The sequence below is a fragment of the Amblyomma mixtum genome, chromosome 7 (assembly GCF_055824585.1).
Source record: "Amblyomma mixtum isolate Tamu chromosome 7, ASM5582458v1, whole genome shotgun sequence".
Taxonomy (NCBI): Eukaryota; Metazoa; Arthropoda; class Arachnida; order Ixodida; family Ixodidae; genus Amblyomma; species Amblyomma mixtum.
The window spans coordinates 105,833,900-105,854,254 of NC_143018.1; the positions used below are offsets into that span (position 1 = coordinate 105,833,900).

Genomic DNA, 20,355 nt, shown 5'->3' on the forward strand with positions numbered 1-20,355 from the left:
GTACTCTCGACCACTTAACGCGACCTCTTGCCAAGCTCTTCCCGGCGAATAAAATGTTTTACAATCAACCATCGGATTAGAGCTTACGCACAAAAAAATGCAAATTTTTCACACATATCTACAAGACGACTCTTTTATAAACGTCAATTTCAAAAATGAATACAAGCATATGTAGGAAAGCGTATATAGGAGCTTTATTGTACCTGCATATGTCACGGGAGTCACGGGCATTACACAGAATCATTATAGTTCATTTGGCTGCGAAACACCGAAGGCATGAGTGAAATCAACTACAAGAAATGTGAAAGCTCGGAGAGTCCACCCGTAAAGTTAATTCCTGTGTGTGCCTCATTTATATCCCTCGCATCTTTGGCTTTTTCTCCAGGGAATGTGGCATTGCAAACAATAGAAGCTCTGATCTTCTGATGTCTCCCACTCATATTGTTGCACGTGTTACGTTGGATCGTGCTTTGTCGTCGGAAACCCGCGAAATTCGCGATAGAGCGGGACTGTAAGAAACGCGATACCAGGTCTTCGAAAACTCTTCAGTGAATTGTCGTAATGCCGTTGTGTTTAATAAAAACAGAAAATCATTTTTTATTCCTGCTTTCCTCGAAACGTGCGGTACACGTGAGCCAGCACCATTAATACACGCACAGTTAAACACGCCATTGAAGTATTGGGGTACCTTGTAACGTTTCTGTCTTGTGGAAATAGCTGCCGCACCCAGAACAACAGCCTTACTTCTCCAAAGGCGAGAATAACATGGGGCAGACAATAGTGAATTGTAGCTCTTGTACGGTTATTTACTCGTTTTTATTCCGTAGTAATCCTTATTCTTTTCCTATCCGTTTTCACTTCAAGTATTGCGCTGCACTATCAAAATACCTGAAGAAAAAACCGCACCAACTGTGAGGCCTAACGTAGCCTAAAAAAGAAAGAAAACATACAACAGCCCTGTCACGTCTGGCATCCAAGAACTGGGCAGCGTAGACGTGGCGTCGAAGGAACGTTTATTCATGCTACTTGGCAGGAAGCCAACAAGTTACATACTGAGCGCGATGGGGCCGTGCGAGCGGTTTTTTAAAGCCAGCACGGATTACCCGATAAGAGATAGCCGGGCAGTGAGCATGCGCAGGCAGTACGCGATAACACGCGTGATTGGTTTCGCGCGCACACTACCCCATTCATATCTCGGCGGGCCGTTTCTCATTCATTCGTTTAAGCTAACGTGGTCTGTTACAGAAGAAAATTGCACCTGACACGGCTCCTAAGTGCAGGCGTTTAATGAAAAAGCATTACTAGTCCCATTTCCAGAAAAGCCTGCGGCCTGTGTGTGCGTGCGCGCGCGTTCTTTTTGGTGTGTGTGTGTGTGTGTGTGTGTGTGTGTGTGTGTGTGTGTGTGTGTGTGTGTGTGTGTGTGTGTGTGTGTGTGTGCGTGCGTGCGTGCGCGCGTGCGTGCGTGCGTGCGTGCGTGCGTGCGTGCGTGCGCGTGCTAGGGAATGGCACGAAAAATAGCAGCGGTGACAAGAAAAACAGATCAACGTCATCGAGCTGCCGCATGACGCACACAGAAATCCCAGCACCACCACTTCAGACAGTCCTATGCGTGTCTTTCTTCTATAGGAACTCGCCAATGGCCGACCTCCATGTGGCGGCAGTTTTCCCAACATTCTTACTAAAATTGTGACGGAACCGTTTGTCGTAGAGTGCTCTGAGCGGTGCCATACAATTTCTCGTTGCATTTAGCTTACATGAGCTAGTAAAGTTTGAGGCTAGCTTGTGCCGTAAATTCTAACCGATGACATGTACTATCAAGGACAAAGGTGGTATACTCCACGCGGCGGGGGCCGGAGCAACGGAAAACTGCGGCATTTTGTCGAGCTAAAGCACGAAACATTGAAACAACCGAAGTGACATGCCTGCTGACAATAAAGGTCATGCATTGGCTCTCTCAATCCCAAATGCTGCCTGTAGATGGCGTTGCAACGCAGTTTTTCGTTGCTCCGGCTGCCACCGCGTGGAGTATACTTCTGTCTCCGATACTACGTCTTAAACTGTATGCATTCTGACTCTGTACCTCTTCCCTTAAGGCGAGGTTGAGGCGTTCACCAAGACACAAGAAAGTTACCGCGCCACTTCTGAGATGCAACCGTTCGTCGTACAACCTTCCGGGTTGAGTCATACATGCACGTTTGTGAGGGTATAGTGTGTGGGGGTGGGTGTCAGTGCACCCAGCGACGGTAATACTTTCGCATTACCACACGTAAACAGCCTTAAGTGCCTCTGACCATTTCTTATGATTACTAAAGACCTTCTCTCCTCTCCTAGACGAAATGAGAACGATGCAGCCTGGCTTGATGGTTTCCTGACATCGCACCCTCGCGCTGGTACGCATAAGGCGTACAGCTGCTCGTGCATTTTGCATTTCCAAAATTTTCCATTCTGCATTTGCATTTGCAAAAAATAAAAGCTTAAGAAAAGCATATCACATGAACCCGCATAAGCATATTAGTTCAAAATGACTTTCACGTCCCAAGTTCCTTGGAACGTTGCCGTATGAATTATGGAGAGGTGACGACTTGCCGCTGCTGAATATAGAGGCAGCATAAAAGCATCTGCCTTAGCGAAAGTATCATATGCACAACTGGCATTTATACTGGTGTTCGTAGGCTTCCATGCGCGTATAACGTTTGTAGCAGTTAGGCTCAAATATGTGAGATCATTTTTGTTCAAGAAGAGTTAGGAAATTCAGGGATTATATTCAAATATTGTATTCCAGTCATGTATGATGGCTGAGGCTTGACAAAGCTTGTCTCCCGTAGAAGTTCGAAAAGTCGATGGCAGGTTAAATGAAAAAAACTAAAAAGGAAAGACATGGATAAGCAATGCACACAATATAGACGCAATAATCCACCAATATAGTCTCCGTTCAATTTACGCGTGCATACAAAAATGGTAGGTTGATTGAGCATACTGGCGAGTGTTTTGCTTTCATATAAGGTCGGAATTTAATCATCACTTTGAAGGAACATATTTCTGATGCTATTATACGAAGCGAAGTGAATGGATAGATTAGTGAATATGCATCCATTCAGGTGTGACGATAATACGTATCTTAATATTTAAACTGCAATTTGTTCGTGGGCAACGCACCTCCGATTGTTCATTGTGTCTTGTATTGTCGACAATGCTACTTTCACGTAGATTAGCAAAGTCCATAAAAAATGATGTGGCTGTGTAGCTGAGCTTTATATTTCGCAATCAGCTGGTACTGATCAATGACTTCTCCTTTCATAATGAAGTATTTCAGAAATGTATGCGCTGAATTTGCAGCGCCTGCTGTTGCTCTCAGTGCATTTTTTTTTGCATTACGAAAATCTTCAGAATATTAGTTCGCATCGTTGTTTCCTAAACCAGAAAGGGAAACTTATTCAAAGAGAACATAGTAGATTAAAACTTTCGGTTCCTTAGGTACCCTCCACTCGGAAACATGCGGACTGCTAGGCCCTGCTGTTCACAGTAAACCGTTTAATGGAACCTGCTCTTTTTATGTCGCTAAAGAAAGTTAACGTTTTTCCAAGAGACCGCTCACATGCTCCACTCCAACGGTTCTGCAACTTCACTGACGAGAGCTACAGAATTTTATTCCTCGCGTAGCTAGAAGGCGCCTTCGTATAATTCCGAATTTTGAACGCTTTTCCTTTGTTTCAAGGTGACCTCTCTCCCATGGTCAATAAATTTGCAGCTTAGGACGGTGGTCAGATTACTTTTTAGTCCAGCGTTTTAGTTTCACGTCTTAATTACAAGTATAGTCAAAGCAGAAATCTCAGTTAGTTGGTTGTGATCCATTACAAGCTTAATACTAGCGCTTAGAATCAGTACGAGTTCTAACTCCTGCGCTCGTTCTATCTAATTCCTTTTATGTGTCCACGTCTTCAGCGCCAGTCTTATGTTTACAAGTAACCTAGCTGCCACACCCACTCCAGTGACATTTTTGTTGACTAATGTCTTGACTACTAGCCTGGAACAGTTTCCGGTGCTTTAGGCTTTCACCGTGAGGCGAGCGAAATGTTGACGGAATAGCGCAAAATTTTATCGCCTGAACCAGCCGGGCCTCCTCTTGACCACGCACGGCTGGGGCACCGGTGGCTTGAAATTCTTGCAGACAGCATCCTTGAAATTCTTTTGCAGCTTCTTCTGGTGGCGCTTGTCGAAGCTGCCGTCGATGACCACGCTTGGCACGTAGTTTATGGGCGGCTTCAGGGACATCGTCCGCAAGCCCATCCTCCGCAAAAGGATCTTGCCCTGTTGCGATGAGGCGCAGCCCGCGATCTTAGCGGGATCCATCTTGTTGGCAATGCTACACTTGGCAGCATTCTGTTCCGGCTTGCGAGCCCTGAGCGTGCACGCGATGAAGGGCAAGTGCTTGGCCGTGTCTGGGTATAGGTTAATGGCGCACGCGTGAATCAGACTCGACTGGCACTCGGTCTGCCCGTGGGGGCAAGCGAAGGTGGTGTCCGAGCCCTGGAGCTGCTTCATGCGGGTCCGGCCGAAAGGCACCATCTCGATGATGAGGTTCTTGCGCAACTGGCGGTAGACGGGGAGGAGTTGCTTGTTGATGAACCAGGAGCTGCCCCTGCAGTACGGTTCGTACAGCACCGTCACGTTCACCTGCGAAGGGAACAAATCGTTATGTTGATTCTATGCAATCAACGCAAGGGTAGAAACTTGGGCGAATCGGTAACTGTGATGCATGGTATGTGAGGTAGCGCAAAACGGGACAAGGGACAGAGAAAGACGCACACAACACAGGCACGGTATTGTGTGCGTCTTTCTCTGTCCCTTGTCCCGTTTTGCGCTACCTCACATACCATGAAAAGCAATCAACGCGTAGTGGGGCTCCATATGACGGTCACACCGAAGCGTTAAGCAGACACTGGAAAAACAGACTGGTTCCCATAGAGCTTGAATGAGTTGTCCCGTAACGTCCGCGTCATGGTCTGCCGGCACTGACGAACACCACCGAAAGACCTTCATTTGCCGGTGCTGAGGGTAAACTAAATAGAGCAAATAAAAATACATATTTCAACGTCTTAAGAAACAAAGTGATGGCAGCCACTTACGATGGAACGAATGCTTTTTGTTGATCCATGATTACAACGGCGAAGCTTTCAATATTTTGCTAGTACGGAATTGTATTCCCTTTTTTCTGCTCCAATACAGACACTCAACGTCACGCCACAACGCGCCTAAAAGCATGAGATGATGGATGTGGCACCCCATGTTGCATTTTCACTCTAGAAAGTCACATATTTTTGCCTACTGCTGCTTCTAAACGGTACAATAGTTTTTTAACACCGGCGCCACTTTCGACAAAGGGAAGAAAGTAAGGACCCCACGTAAACGATGGCAGCAGCCTGCAACGATTCCGTGCGGTATTTATTGTGATAGGAACCGTCAACTCTGCTCTGCCTAACCACGTCTGCTTAGCTAACACCGTGGCTCGCTGATCGAGAAAGAGAAGAATAAAAAAATAACCAAAATGAAACGCGAGAGAACCTCACGCCCCTTACCGTACACATGATCTTTGAGCCCCTGGATAAAATAATAGCTGTTAACCGTGCTATATTGTCAAATAATATTTATGATAAAGTTTATAAAATTAATACCAAAATGCCACTACTGTTGCAGCAATAGTTTGTCAATGCAATGTTTAACGTCCCTAAGCTGCACCTAGGCTATGAAGGACGCCTTGTGCAGGCCTTCGGGATAATTTGGAACACCTGGAGTTAAAACACCGCAGCATTTGTCGCTGATAGCTTAAGAAGGGGGGGGGGGGGGGGGGGGGGGCTCATTTCTGTTTGTCTTAATGCCATAGGTAGCATAGGAGGGTTGTCGCAGAGCTTCCGCCGTCACTGTGCTGCCACGTTTCGCGTTACACTCGCATCAATGCAGGACGTACTATTTCCGTCGCTATAGACGGGAGTGGCGCCGGTGAAGACTCTCAAGGTTTCGTTATAGGACTAATATATGCCCCAGAAAGTACTGGACTGGAAAATCGCCGCCTTTGTCCAGTGGGTAGAGCACCGTTCGCGAAATTCAGAGGTCGTTGTTTCGGATTCAAAAAGCGGCATGTGGTTCGTTTTTTTCGGCTTTATATTAAAGGGTCAGTCTACTCACCGATATTAGTGTATAAATAATGGCATATTCTGGTAGTTGGCACCCTATAACATCAATAACGAGGGGTCTGCGCCCGGTTTAGGCAGGAATTTATATTTTATTTCGGCGTTAAAAGTCGCGTAAAAAGCATGGTGGCGACCCGAAACGTTCATTTTGTTCAAGAAAGTGGTAGTCTTTTTTTGTAGAAGCATAAGTGAATATACTACGTACCATTTGTATGCCGCAATGTCAGAGAAACGCACGTTTTGTTCTAGTAAACTGTAGAATGCGTACCGCTCGCTTTTTCTGCAAATCACATGAATATTTATAGTTACACGTACGCAAAACGCAGGCACATTCCCACTTTTAGTTCAGCGTATGCTAGCAGAGACGCGAAAATAAACTCAGCCTATAGTGGCGCCATCTGGTCGTCAGGACGGGAACCATTGCTGTAAACAAACCGACTCTCCACTTAAGCCTAGGAGCGGCTGCATCGTCACTCTAATTATTAAAATAAAGCAAATTTATCTCTTATATGTTTTCTTATACGCGAGATGAGACGAAGCGAAATCAGGCGCCCCATTTATGGCCACTGAGCGCACTGAAAAAGGCAGCAACAACGAGAATTCAGTCCGAAGCGAGAGGTCCGGCTTCGACGGGCGCCGCCATGTTTGTCGCCGCGCGGCGGAAATCCAGATGGTTGCCAGATGAGACTACCATCTCATACAGATGTGTTCCCACATTAATAAATTCTATTTTAAAATGTTCTACCGCACACCTTGGCACCACAGCTGGCTAAACGATAATTTGAGTAAAGAGCTATCGGTTGCCGCAAAGAAAATATGGTCGATAAAATTCAGTAGACTGACCCTTTAAAGTATCCTTTATCCATTGAATAATTTCTCTATTAATTTCCCATTGATTAACAATGCAAATAAAAAATACACACAAACATTCCCGCATGCTTTTTTTTGATCGAGTGATTGATCACTTCGTTACTATATGAGTGTAAAAGAGTATTTTGTTTAGATGAGTGCGTCATATGTATTAATACGTTTGTATCCAATCCGCACACACTTCGTCAAGCAGGATGTGCGTTCCGTGTGATCAGGCATCGTGACCTTTCATTGTGACTAAACAATATAGCGACCAAGCAAAGTTGGCTGCATGATTAACCCTCAAATATGTTTTGAGGCATGTCAGGAAAGTACACTGTTATGTCGGTCCATCAGGGCGTAAGTGTAGAGTTGGATTTGTGTCATAGTTTATTAGAAGTTATCAAACCCAACGAGACAGCAAATTCTTTCGAAATGTTTAGTTTTCAGTCCTGCGTTCGCATCATCATTGCTTTATTTTACGATATGTTCTACAAACTCCCGTGCCCTGCAGCTGTCTCACTAGGCAGTTTTAGTTGCAAGTACAGTCTTTGTCAAAGGTAACCAGGCTGCATGTTTTTCTTCTTAGCCATATATTAAAGCTATTATGCCAGCCCTCAAGTTCTAAACTCTGTACGGTAGGAAGAACCCCTGTTCTCTCCTTCAAAGAAATTCTTTATCTTTAGGGAAACCGTGCGGGCTCTGTTATACGATTGAGAGGCAAACCATGTAGCCTGGTTACTTTTGACAAAGACTGCATGTAGACACTTCACGTACGCAAACGTGGGAACTCTAAGCGTGCTAAGCGCACTTCGCCGGAAACGCTTTTCATTTCTCGTACTCGACGCAGACTGAATGGACGTACCCAACTAACGTGGTATTGATCCCGTACGCTTTCCCGCGCCATTTATCTCCAAATATGGACACCGCTGCCGACAATATCATCCAAAACGAGTCTATGGACAAGCGCCATGAGTCCACCGCACTGCGCATGGCATGCAGTCCTCGAATGGATTGCATTCACGCACATCATAAAGCAAGCCTAAACCGACGCTTTTGGAAAAGCCGAGGCACGGAGCTACAGAACTTGAATTTTGCTCTGGTTGACTGCCGTCTCGCATTCGTCGTTTCTCGCTTGTTCGGGATCTCGCGAGACCTTCCCGCGTAGCGCTCTACGTGCGCAAAGCGCGCCGTGCATGCTTCACGGAACTCACGCACGTGCGTGAGACTGGCGCTAGCCCGCTACGTTATATGCATGCACACTACTCACCCGTAAGAGCACCAAGTACGTAGGGGCTTTATGTACGTGCAACTAAAACTGTCTACTGTTACTGAAACGGCTAAACGTTGCGCGAGCAGGAGACCACGCCAGCTAATAAGGCATCGATCTTATGAAGCTGGGCACAGAGCAGGACCGATCGCGATTACCCACTCTCTTAAATACCGCTATATTGATTGGCTACTGGCGGGACACCGGCGAGCAGGAAAGCGGTTCCGAGTTGGGCACCACTTGGGGAGTGGACCCTTCACTGGCGATGCCGGCCCTTCAAGGAAAGTGTGGCGTTGCAGGTAGCAAGGCACAGCAGCCGCATTTGGCACGGTTTCCTTTACAATTTTATTTTCTGCCACGCAGTTGTTAGCAAAGCTATCGAACAACATTGTTTGCTGGTTATAACCTTGACATCAAAGGTAAGCGACAAAGAGTCACAAGTAAAGACCATAAATTATAAAATATGTCATCCGGTCTGATGTTCAGATAATTTAACCACCGTGACCTATAACTTGGGTTTTTTGTATTTCATCGCTTGGCATTCGCATTGGTTCGTGTGTGGCACCTATTTTGGCTGACATCACCTAAGCCAGCATTGACCATTATCTCCGTTAGTACGCTTTTTCCACGACGAATTTCTTGAGGTACGTAGGCTATGCAGACGATGATTTCGTTTTTCTTAAAGATCGACCCAATGCGCCTCGCACAGTCCTTGTTCTTCCGCGCTTGTACATGGTCTGCAAGACATTTTATTGGTTTTTAGAAGACATGTGAAGAGTGTAACTTTTACTCACGAATTGCCATACCATGACAACTTAGAGCGTTAGATATTACCCTGACTAAGACCATATCACGTACGCTGGATGGACTCGGCCGTTCAGAAAAAGTCTTGTTGCTGTTTGGGTCGACGCATTCCAACACTGTGAAACCCGCCTTCGGAACGTGCCGCTTGCAGGACTCCTTGGCTAAATCTTGCACACACCTAGTACATTAGAGCCTCAATAATTAGGTCAAGAGGATGAGGAAGGCTGAATTTCCTACTTTGGTCATGGTCGCTTGCGCAGAGAAGATTCTAAAGAAACTGAAACCATGGACGTCCGTGACAGTGGCCGTTCTTAAGAAAAGAGGGCAACATTGTAACCCTATGTTCACAGGGTGTGCCACACTTGGAGAGATGTGGAGAATCACTACATTGTACCGGTTGTGTTCTCCGCCCCGTGCGAGCTCGCTTCATGGTGCCGTCGGATCACATCCGAAGGGAAAAGTATGGCAGCCTCTGAGAAGCGTCCTGTCACTCCTTTCATCAGGTACCCGACGCGTGTTGTGTATGAAGTCCCCCTAACCTTTTTAGCTTTCTTCGCTGCTGGAATGCCTCGGCAATTAAAGGTAATATAGACGAAAAAAAAACAAGCAGTTAATCCGTGTGCAGGGTGTGATTATGCTGCCACAGGCGACGGCGCTGAGGCTTGAAGTCACGCGAATGATTAATTTGCACATGCGTGCAAAGTGACTAAGTTTTTCCCAGAAAGCCGAATGCACACACCGCGTAAGAAAGGTTTCAAAATAGCAGCACCCACACGGGAGTACTTAGTGCCTGTTTAAGGCTAAGGTGCGTCGTGTCGCAGTTGCTTAAGTCCTAGAAAGCGGCGCAGGTGGGGCCTACCTCTCAGCGTTGATGCTGCAGACACAGAACTATTTAAACCAAAAGAACCGCTATTAGCAAAACGCTTACGCTAATTTTTGCTATGCGCGCGAAAGCCTTTTTTTGGCTCATGAGTGGCGTTATTGGAAGCTGTGGACGAGCACTGTGGACGGAAGTTGTGGAGAGAGGCTATGGGCAGAGTGTGTTCGGGTGAGAGGAATAAAAATAATGAAAAGAAAACGGTGGCGTAGGTGAAAATCGAACCAGGGCCTCCGGCGTGAGAGACGGGAACAGCTGAATAAAGGAGAGTGTAGCAAATGCACGGATATCTGAAAAACGTATCTTCTGAATATGTACTGAGGCGTACACGAGTAATTATGAGTATAGAAATTACAGATGTACGTTTCCTGTAAATTTCCTCCGTGCTTGGAGTTCTTGGAGTTAGGGTGCCTCGATGCCCAGCGCTGCTGGCATCGAGGCACCCTACTTGGAGTGCAGTTGTAGCGCCATCATGCGGCACTCACTGAAACCATTGCTCGCAATGTACGGTGCCGGTCCAGCAGATGGCGCGCGCGTAAGCGTGATGAAGGAGGCGTGATAGCAGACGCGCATGAGTAGGAAGGACGCGCAGTAGGACAAATGCATTCGCACTACTGCACCAAGCAGACACTTAAGTGCACCTCTAGAATTTTTGTTTTCGTAATTGGAAACCTTTCAGAATGTCTAACTTGCCTGTTTATTCCGTACAGTGGTGCTCAACGCTACTGTGAACATGGCAGGTGTGTTTTCCGGTGTTACAGTGAAAAACCATAGCGGATACAAGAGTCCTTGGCTGCTGTCCTGCAACGATCCTGAGAAAGCACACGTAGCACCTGATTCATAATCAAAGCTGGAATACGTCATCAGGATGGCAGACGTCATCAGGATCGACGCCTATAAAGACTGCATCGACAGCAAACATCGTCAGTGGGCGCGGAGAGGACGCACGGCAGCGGACGTTCACCATGCGTCTTTTCTTTGTGGCGCAGGCTTTGCTGCTTTCGGGCAATGCATCAGCGTGGCTTCACATCACGCCTACCACACCCTTGTCAGGCTTCAGCGGGACGCAAGCTGGGAACCATTCCCTTATCAGCGACGACACAGTTACAATTCATAATCAAAGCTGGAATACGTCATCAGGATGGCAGACGTCATCAGGATCGACGCCTATAAAGACTGCATCGACAGCAAACATCGTCAGTGGGCGCGGAGAGGACGCACGGCAGCGGACGTTCACCATGCGTCTTTTCTTTGTGGCGCAGGCTTTGCTGCTTTCGGGCAATGCATCAGCGTGGCTTCACATCACGCCTACCACACCCTTGTCAGGCTTCAGCGGGACGCAAGCTGGGAACCATTCCCTTATCAGCGACGACACAGTTACAATTCATAATCAAAGCTGGAATACGTCATCAGGATGGCAGACGTCATCAGGATCGACGCCTATAAAGACTGCATCGACAGCAAACATCGTCAGTGGGCGCGGAGAGGACGCACGGCAGCGGACGTTCACCATGCGTCTTTTCTTTGTGGCGCAGGTTAGTTATTGCTCTTCCTTACGTAGTGACGATAGATTTCTTGTAGTCCTCCCGTGCCCACGCAGGTGTTTGAATATTGCCTACAACTGTTTCTGTTCCTGTATGCTGGTGTTGTGCGGGGATATCGAGGTAAACCCTGGTCCCCCACTGGAGGAAACTTATCTCAGAATTATTGATGGGCAACAGGCCATTAGGGCTGACATTGCAGACATCAAAGCATGCCTTGAACGCACTGAAGAAATCGTGTCTGGTTTTGGTAGGCGTCTGATTAACCTTGAAGTAAGCATCAATGAGTTGCAATCAAATGGGGCGGGGACGGAGCAACTAAACGCTTTCACAGCTAATGTTAGAGATATCCTGAGGAACCAGCACGAAATATTTCCCAATTTTGAAGACCGTGATCGTAAATCTAACCTTGTTGTTTTTGGGATTTCAGAGCTCGAAAATGAATCTGAACTTGAATTGCGTAATGCAATAATCAACGATGTTTTCAAGCATAGATTGGGAGTGACCTGTTCTTCTATTGCAAAAATTCAAAGACTAGGAAAGGGTTCGTTGGCAAGGCCGGTTATTTTAAGTTTTCACAACTATGCAGACAAACAAGAAGTTTTGCGAAATGCTTGGAAGCTGAAAGGAACTGGAATAAGTTTGCAGAATGATTACACCGCTGACACACAGCGCAAACGCAAGCAGCTGTGGGAAAGTGCTAGAGCAGATAAGGCAGCCGGGAAAAAGGTGTCACTGAAACACGATAAGCTCCGAATTGATGGCAAAGTTTACACGTGGGATGAAAAGACAGGCTCTCGCCGTTTGGTTCCTGATTTGTGCAGTGCGCTTTCCCAAAGCTAGCAACGAAAGTCACACCAGCTCCGTCTGATTTCTCTGAATGCTAGAAGTATAGTTAATAAGGTGAATGAACTTGAACACGTGTTATTGCAGTATGATCCGCACATCTGCGTGCTAACTGAAACCTGGTTGCACGATATGATTAGAGATGATGAGATTATACCACCAGGATATAAAATGCAAAGAAGAGATAGGGCTTCCCGTGGTGGGGGAGTAGCGATCATTCTAAAAAACAGTATCGATGTCTTTGAAATCGACCAGTTGGAAGACCATGAAAGTTTGTGTTTGAAGGTTTCTATTTGGAGGAACACGTTTGTTCTTTGTACAGTTTATCGTGCGCCGGACTCGGATGATTTGTTTTTGTGCAAGCTATACGATTATTTGCTGAAATTTCGTGGTAAGAATATAATTATTACCGGTGACTTTAATTTGCCGTCTGTTAACTGGAATGACTTGAACTATGGCCTCTCTTCGTCTAATGATTTCATTTTAGATATGATGTTCTCGCTCAATCTTGAACAGATTGTGAATGACTGTACACGGGGATCAGCGATCTTGGACCTGTTGTTTGTGAGCGAGTCGTTCAGTAATGGCACTGTTCACGTAGAGCGCGGCATCTCCGACCACAAATTAATATGCTTTTGCGGGAAAATCACTGGTGATAAGACCGAAAAAACCGTTAAAGTGATCAGCTTCAGAGATTTTAGCAGAGCTGATGATGTCGCGATTCTTGATTATTTGGAATGTCACCTTAGCTCTGTTACCAGTGATGTTGAGGGTTGTTGGACACAATTCTGCAATGCAGTTATGTTTTGTATTGACAAATTTGTTCCGCTCAAGAAAGTCGTTAAACGCAGTGAAAATCCTTGGATTAATCGAGAGATAATTCATGTTAAACGGAAACTTAAAAGACTTAGGAAACAGCACAGTACAGGAACTCCACTGTTTGAGTCATTAAAAAGCAAGATGACAGACAAAGTAAGAGAAGCCAGAAATAGCTTTTTCAAAAACAGGCTTGAAGAGTTCATGAGGTCGGACCCATCAAAGTTCTGGCGCCATTTGAATCCTTCCAGGCACGAAATCACGAAGATAAAAATTGACGAGGTGACTATAACAGACGCTAATGAGATTGCAACACATTTTAACAATTACTTCCAGAGTGTCTTCACGAAGCTAGATGATTTTAAACCTCAGTGTGTTTGTAGTAATGATTATTCTTCTGTTTGTAGTAACGAACTGATAATTAGTCGCGAAGGAGTTTTAGCAATGTTACTTAAACTTAACACAAAAAAATCTCCCGGACCCGATGGTGTTCCGAATTCATTTCTTAAACGCTACGCGGAACAAATATCTCAATACTTAACTGATATGTTTAACTTGTCTTTGACAACAGGTGTTATACCGTCTGATTGGCGTAAGGCTCGAGTTGTCCCTATTCTTAAGAAAGGTGACTGCCAACTAGTTACCAATTATCGCCCTGTTTCATTGACGAACAATTGCTGTAAGTTGTTAGAGCATGCTATTTTTTGTTATATTGTAAAATTTTTAGAGGACCGTAATATTTTGACAGCTTACCAACATGGTTTTAGGAGAGGTATGTCTACTGTTACCCAACTTTTATCTGTAGTGCATGAATTTTCAAGAGTCCTGGATGCTTCCGGACAAACAGACGTCTTATTTTTTGACTTTAGTAAAGCATTTGACAAGGTGCCTCACGGAAAATTATTGTTTAAACTTCAATCGATTGGACTTCCCTCTTTTATAATTCAGTGGGTGCATGCCTATCTTACAGATAGGCAGCAATTTGTAGCAATCCAGGACTCTTGTTCTGACATGCTGCATGTGACTTCAGGGGTTCCTCAAGGCAGTGTCTTGGGACCCCTGTTATTTTTAATCTATGTGAATGACCTAGTGGATATTGTTGAAAAGGATGTAGAGGTGAGGCTGTTTGCCGATGATTGTATAATTTTTAAAGAGGTAGTAAGTGATTCTGACCACTTGTCACTTCAAAAAACTGTGCTAGCAATTGCAGACTGGTGTGAGCGCTGGGGCATGGATATTAACCCAAACAAAACCGTATTATTAAGAATCACAAGAAAAAAAGCACCCAGATATCACAGTTATATACTTCACAATCATCCCATTTTAGAAGTAGAAAGCTATAAGTACCTCGGAGTAACCCTCACGAACAAACTTACTTGGTCCACTCATATAGCTGACATCTGCTCATCAGCAGTAAAGAAGTTATGGTTTATTAAAAGAAAACTCAGAAACTCTCCCGTGAGTACCAGAATCACTGCATACAAGGCTTGTGTTAGGTCCCGACTTGAATATGCGGCAGCAGTGTGGGACCCGCATAACAAGAAAGACATTGCTCAACTGGAGCGTGTTCAGCGAAAAGCAGTTCGTTTTATTTATGGGAAATATAGAAGGATAGACTCTCCAACTGCATTAATTCGAAAGAGTAATTTACAGTTCTTGGCAATAAGAAGAAAAGTTACCCGTCTAGTACTGCTTCATAATTACATGTCTGGAAATTTGAAGGCAGATCTTCCTGATTGTGTGAAGCTGGCGAGCACTAGGAGAACACGTCATGTACATGAGCAGTCATTAGCACCAATTTTTGCACGAACTAGTGGGTTTAAGAACAGTTTTTTTCCGAACACTGTCGCGGAGTGGAATGGCCTTCCTTCGGGTCTATGTAAGTCTAGAAATTTTGAGAAGGAGCTCAAGAACTTATTGTATGGCTCCTAGTACCTTGTTTGATGACTCTGGATTTGTGTCCTGTTTACTGACTCGCGGTGTTGTAGCTGATGCCCTTTTAGAAATTTTTTTAGTTGTATGCCCCTCCTGCTTGGGCCAACTCTGGCTTGCAGTATACTGAAATAAATAAATAAAATTCGATCTGGAGTGCACTACGCGGGAGGGCCTTACTGACAACTTGCAAGTGAAAGACAAGCGCACTGCAGTTAGCTGTGACGCGGACCAACACCGCACTCGTACACGCGAGGCAACGACAACAAAGGAGTGGCCGACGTACCGCGTGTTTCCGTACTGAACACCTGCCTGCGTGAGTAGAGCGTACATAGCTGCACATCTGCGCTGCTAGTCTTCTCCTGTGTTTCTCCAATGTAGCAGTAATACAAGCATAAAGTCCCTTGCTTGACATGGAATCATAGTTACCGGCAGCAAACCGAAAGGATCTATTCATCAAACTGTTACTCCGGCCTTTCTGTCCAATTAATAGGCAGAAAGCTCTTCTGGAGGCATGGTCAAACACCTTCCTTATGGAAGAATAAATCACGGATTTGAATGTTACCGGCTCATAAAACGATCTTGTGAAAGCATATCTTTAACATGGAAATATTGCAAGCAAGAACTGGGCGCCATGTCGAAGACACTGCATGTTTTCGGCATATCCACTCTGCAAGTAGGTCGTCACGATGATGGCAACGCTAAAGACAGGTTAGGAACGCCACGAAACATCTGATTGCCTGAGCCAATGCCATCAGGTGTTGCCATAGCTTCTACAGTGTTTAGCTGTAGCTTCAGTATTATTTAAGCATGTGTACAGCTACACGTTTCTCAAAACACTCTTGTTGCATCGAACAACTGAACACGCAGTGATGAGATACACAACAAAGTATGGCATGTATGACTGTTCGAACCCCATTATAGGTATATATCCTGTGACAACACGATCATTCAATACAGCGAAACAGACTGATGATCACCTGCCCAATCCAGACGCAAATAAAAGCAGTCACTAGGAACTTCGTTAGTATTCCAAGTGCCAGTAGATTATAACACTCAGATGTACACTGTTTGCAGTCAAACTCCACAATCAAAGCCCATCGGGTGGATAGATGAAGCGGGAAGGCGACACCAAAAAAAGTAACACATAAACTCCGCTTCAAGGTATCACGCGATAGCTTTAATGGGTTAATGCCCATATATGCCGGAGGTCATTCTCTACTTAACATTCATAGATCCCTCTGAGTCGCCATACTACTTGCGCAGCGGTGCACCGGTTTAGCGGTGCACCGGCACCGGTTTACTGATGCGCCACTGCCTCGCGATAGCAGGCGCTGCCACCGCTGGGCTTGTGCGACCACGTCGCTTTACCCGAGCAGTCTCTTGACCAACCGGTAATAAAACTGCCGCCTGCCACACTGCGTAGTTCTGTAAAACCCGGTGGGCAGGTCTCGATGGCGCCACAAGGTTTCGTAAACTAGGTGGCCCAGCGTGCATGCCTCCTGGTTTGCTTCCCTGGGTTTTGTTTTTTTTTTTCGGATTTTTGGCTCACGGTCCACGAGCCGACGATTTCGTGCGACACGAGGTCTTTAAGGCTATCGCGTTAAAACGGAGGAAATTGTTTTTATCCCCCCCCCCCCTGTTCCCCTATAATTGTTGGGAACAATTTGCGCTTCTCATTCGCTAGCACCGCATCTATGTTGGTTACTACACTCCTTCTGTGCGCTGAAACTAAAGCTAGATGCCGTTGTTGGGCGACAAAGTAAGCTAAATAACGGCACAGTACGCCTTACTAAAGAAGGCATTGCAACTTAAGCACTGCTACACCTGTCTGGTGCCTTCAGAAACCGCACTCAACAAAACGGGCTTCATGTTCAATAAGCAGTGGGATGACTTGAGGTCTCGCTATCTTAACCAGCGCCGCTGATAAAGTTTCTACGCCACTTCATTTACCCGCTATCTTAACCAGCGCCGCTGATAAAGTTTCTACGCCACTTCATTTACCCGGACTTAGTGACCACTCCATTATACTAAGCACATTTTCATTCCAAGTCCCAAGTTTGAAGAAAACCAAAAAAACACTTACATTATACGACAAAGGTAACTACGCTGCCATGAACACAGAACTAACCGATTTTGGGGCGTGGTTCGTCCATGACTTTTCAAGCCGGTCAGTAGAAACTAACTGGTCCCTTTTCATACACAAAATGCATCAAGTAATAGATAAGCACATCCCTACTATCACGATCACAGAAAAATCATCGTCACCGTGGTTTAACAACGATCTGAAGCGCCTTAATAACAAGAAGAAACGGCTTTTCCGTACAGCCAGACGTGTGAACACTGACTGCTCATGGAAAAAGTACCATTGTGCTGAAAAAACATTCCAATCTCTGGTAAACCAAACTAAACGTTCTTTTTTTTCATCAGTATTACCTTCTATGCTTCTCACTAATCCTAACAAGTTTTGGAAATCCATTAATCCTTCACGCAACACACCTATTACTTTACATGATGAGGACCATAATCCCATAATCCATAATCCCGGAACATGATGTCTGTCGCGTTCTAAATTCTTTTTTCTGTTCAGTTTTTACTAACGAACCGGACGGCGAATTACCGCACTTCCCTGTCTTCGATCATCCAGCTATGCCAGACATTTTGTTCGATAGCAATGGTATTAGGATACTAATTGAATCATTGAAAGTGTCATCGTCATCTGGCATTGATGGCTTGAACTCTAGAGTGATAAAAAATACTAAAAACGTGGTTAGTGTCATTTTGTGCCATCTTTTTCAACAGTCATTATCATCAGGCGTGCTTCCGCAAGACTGGAAAATCGGTAAGATCGTTCCAGTCCCCAAGAAAGGTTCATCGTTTTCATGTAAAAACTACCGCCCTATTTCTCTTACGAGCATCTGTTCAAAACTAATGGAACATATTATTTATTCTCACATCGTTAAATTTTTAGTTTCGCTCAAGTTCTTTCATCCTAACCAACACGGCTTTCTAAAAGGACTTTCCTGTGACACCCAACTAGCCCTTTTTGTTAATGATCTTAGCTCTCATCTTGACCTAAACATTCCCGTTGACAAGCTTTTGATAAGGTACCCCACAAAAGATTACTACTAAAACTTTCACGTCTTAACCTTACCCCCTTGGTGTTAAAATGGCTACAAAATTTTTTGACCAACAGAGAGCAATTTGTCTACGCCAACAAATCATCGTCACCTCTTTCCCCCGTTACTTCAGGTGTACCACAAGGCACAGTGCTTGGACCCTTGCTTTTTCTAATCTACATTAACGATCTTCCCTCTAACGTCAACTCGAACATCCGATTATTTGCCGACGACTGTGTAATCTACCGCCCTATTACCAGCAGAACTGACTCTGACACCCTCCAAACTGATCTAACCCAAATCGAAACTTGGTGCAAGCATTGGCTAATGTCCCTTAATATTACTAAAACATGCATGCTTTCTTTTCATCGGAGGCAATCCCATATTCCCTCAAAATATGTTCTTTTCGGTTCTGAAGTATCATCTGTTCTTTCCTGTAAGTATCTTGGCATCACCTTAACTCATACCCTAACATGGTCTTCGCATATCACGAACATCGCTAATGACGCTAACCGCACCCTTGACTTCCTACGTCGAAATCTTCGTTTTACTACTCCTTCTATCAAATTATTAGCTTATAAAACATTCGTCCGACCTAAACTAGAATTCGCCGCCGCGGTGGCTCAGCGGCTATGGTGCTCGGCTGCTGACCCAAAAGACGCGGGTTCGATCCCGGCCGCGGCGGCTAGAATTTCTTTGAAGGAGAAATTCTAGAGGCCCGTGTACTGTGCGATGTCAGTGCACGTTAAAGAACCCCAGGTGGGCGAAATTTCCGGAGCCCTCCACTACGGCGTCTCTCATGGCTTTAGTCGCTTTGGGACGTTAAACCCCATAAACTAAACTAAACTAGAATTCGCGTCAGCAGTATGGGATCCTCATCAATCTAACCTTTCTTTAATCCTTGAAAAAGTTCAAAACCGCGCTATCCGTTTTATTTATTGTGACTACTCTTACTATACTAGCGTGTCCTCTTTAAAATCCAGAGCATCCTTGCCTAACCTTGAAACTAGAAGAAAAATATCTCGACTATGCCTATTCCACAAGTTCTATCATTCACCTTTAGGATCATCTATCATATCAACAGCTCATCGTCCTTCTAGCCGCAACAACCACATCAAGACCATATACCCACCCGCTGCAAGAACAACATCTCATTTCCGTTCTTTTCTTGTCATATCATCTCGGGACTGGAACGATCTGCCGCCGGAAGCCGTACTCATCGTCAACTGCATCGACTTCAAGAAAAAGATTGAGGCCATCCTTATGTAATCAGTAATATTTATGTATCCTGTAATCTTTATGTATCCTGATCTTTATGTACTCTGTAATCTTTATATAATCTGCATGTAATCCGCCCATCCCTCACGTAATGCCCCACAACCGGGGCCTTTGAGGTAATAAATAAATAAATAAATAAATAAATAAATAAATAAATAAATAAATAAAAGAGACACAAAGCGAACAAGGGAGGGGGAAGCCTCAGGGTGCTGAGGCTTTCCCTTAGCACCCTGAGGCTTTCACCTCCATTGTTTAGTTTGTGAGTGTCAGGAAACGATCTACCTGCCCTCTCTCTCTACTATATCTCAAAAAAAGGAACGACGGAGATAGAGAGCTGGGCTCACCTTTTGCGATGCGCCCAAGAACATTGCTGTGGTCTGTTCAGCCGGCGCTGTGGGCGCTCCCGGCTTGGCTGCTGTTGTAGGCTGGGTCTGGGTGAGGCAGGGAGCAAATCCGGAAGCCAGAAGTCCCAGAGACAGGATCAGCAGGCCAGCCCCCATGGCCGAATTTCAGTGGGCGCCAGAGGAGCATCGGCTCCTCTGGCTACACGAGGACCTCTGCCCCGAAGGCTCTGGATGCGGCTTCCATTTAAACGCTTAACGGCGCCTCACGGAGAAGAATTTTGCACTGCTCGACCACCACGCGCCTTCTGCGATGACGATCAGGCCTGCCTGTTTCGTCTCTTCTTCTTCTTCTTCTTCTCCCTTCTTCTTGGCTATAGTGAACTAGAATATTCTTGGCCGATCCCCCTGTGTGTGTATGCGCCATTCTATGAGGTGAACATCAACAACAACAACAAAAACAACAACATACCCACGCGTGGGGATTGGCAAAT

General features: G+C 45.3%; 1 protein-coding gene across 1 annotated transcript; it reads right to left on the reverse strand.

Moving 5' to 3' along the window:
* Positions 1 to 4,095: 4,095 nt before the first annotated feature.
* Positions 4,096 to 20,020, reverse strand: LOC149337107 (gamma-interferon-inducible lysosomal thiol reductase-like protein). The gene is made up of 2 exons (XM_089554823.1): positions 19,865 to 20,020; positions 4,096 to 4,674 (listed from the first exon to the last, which is right to left on the reverse strand). The coding sequence occupies exons 1-2, from the start codon at positions 20,018 to 20,020 to the stop codon at positions 4,096 to 4,098; spliced, it is 735 nt and encodes a 244-aa protein (XP_089410949.1).
* Positions 20,021 to 20,355: the final 335 nt, after the last annotated feature.

What these genes read in the sequence shown, in the direction of transcription:
- LOC149337107 (XM_089554823.1), bottom strand. Translation starts at nt 20,020, where the DNA reads ATGGGGGCTGGCCTGCTGATCCTGTCTCTGGGACTTCTGGCTTCCGGA. An exon ending in TCTTGGGCGCATCGCAAAAG is followed by an intron (nt 4,675 to 19,864) that starts GTGAGCCCAGCT and finishes TTCCCTTCGCAG; the next exon opens with GTGAACGTGACGGTGCTGTA.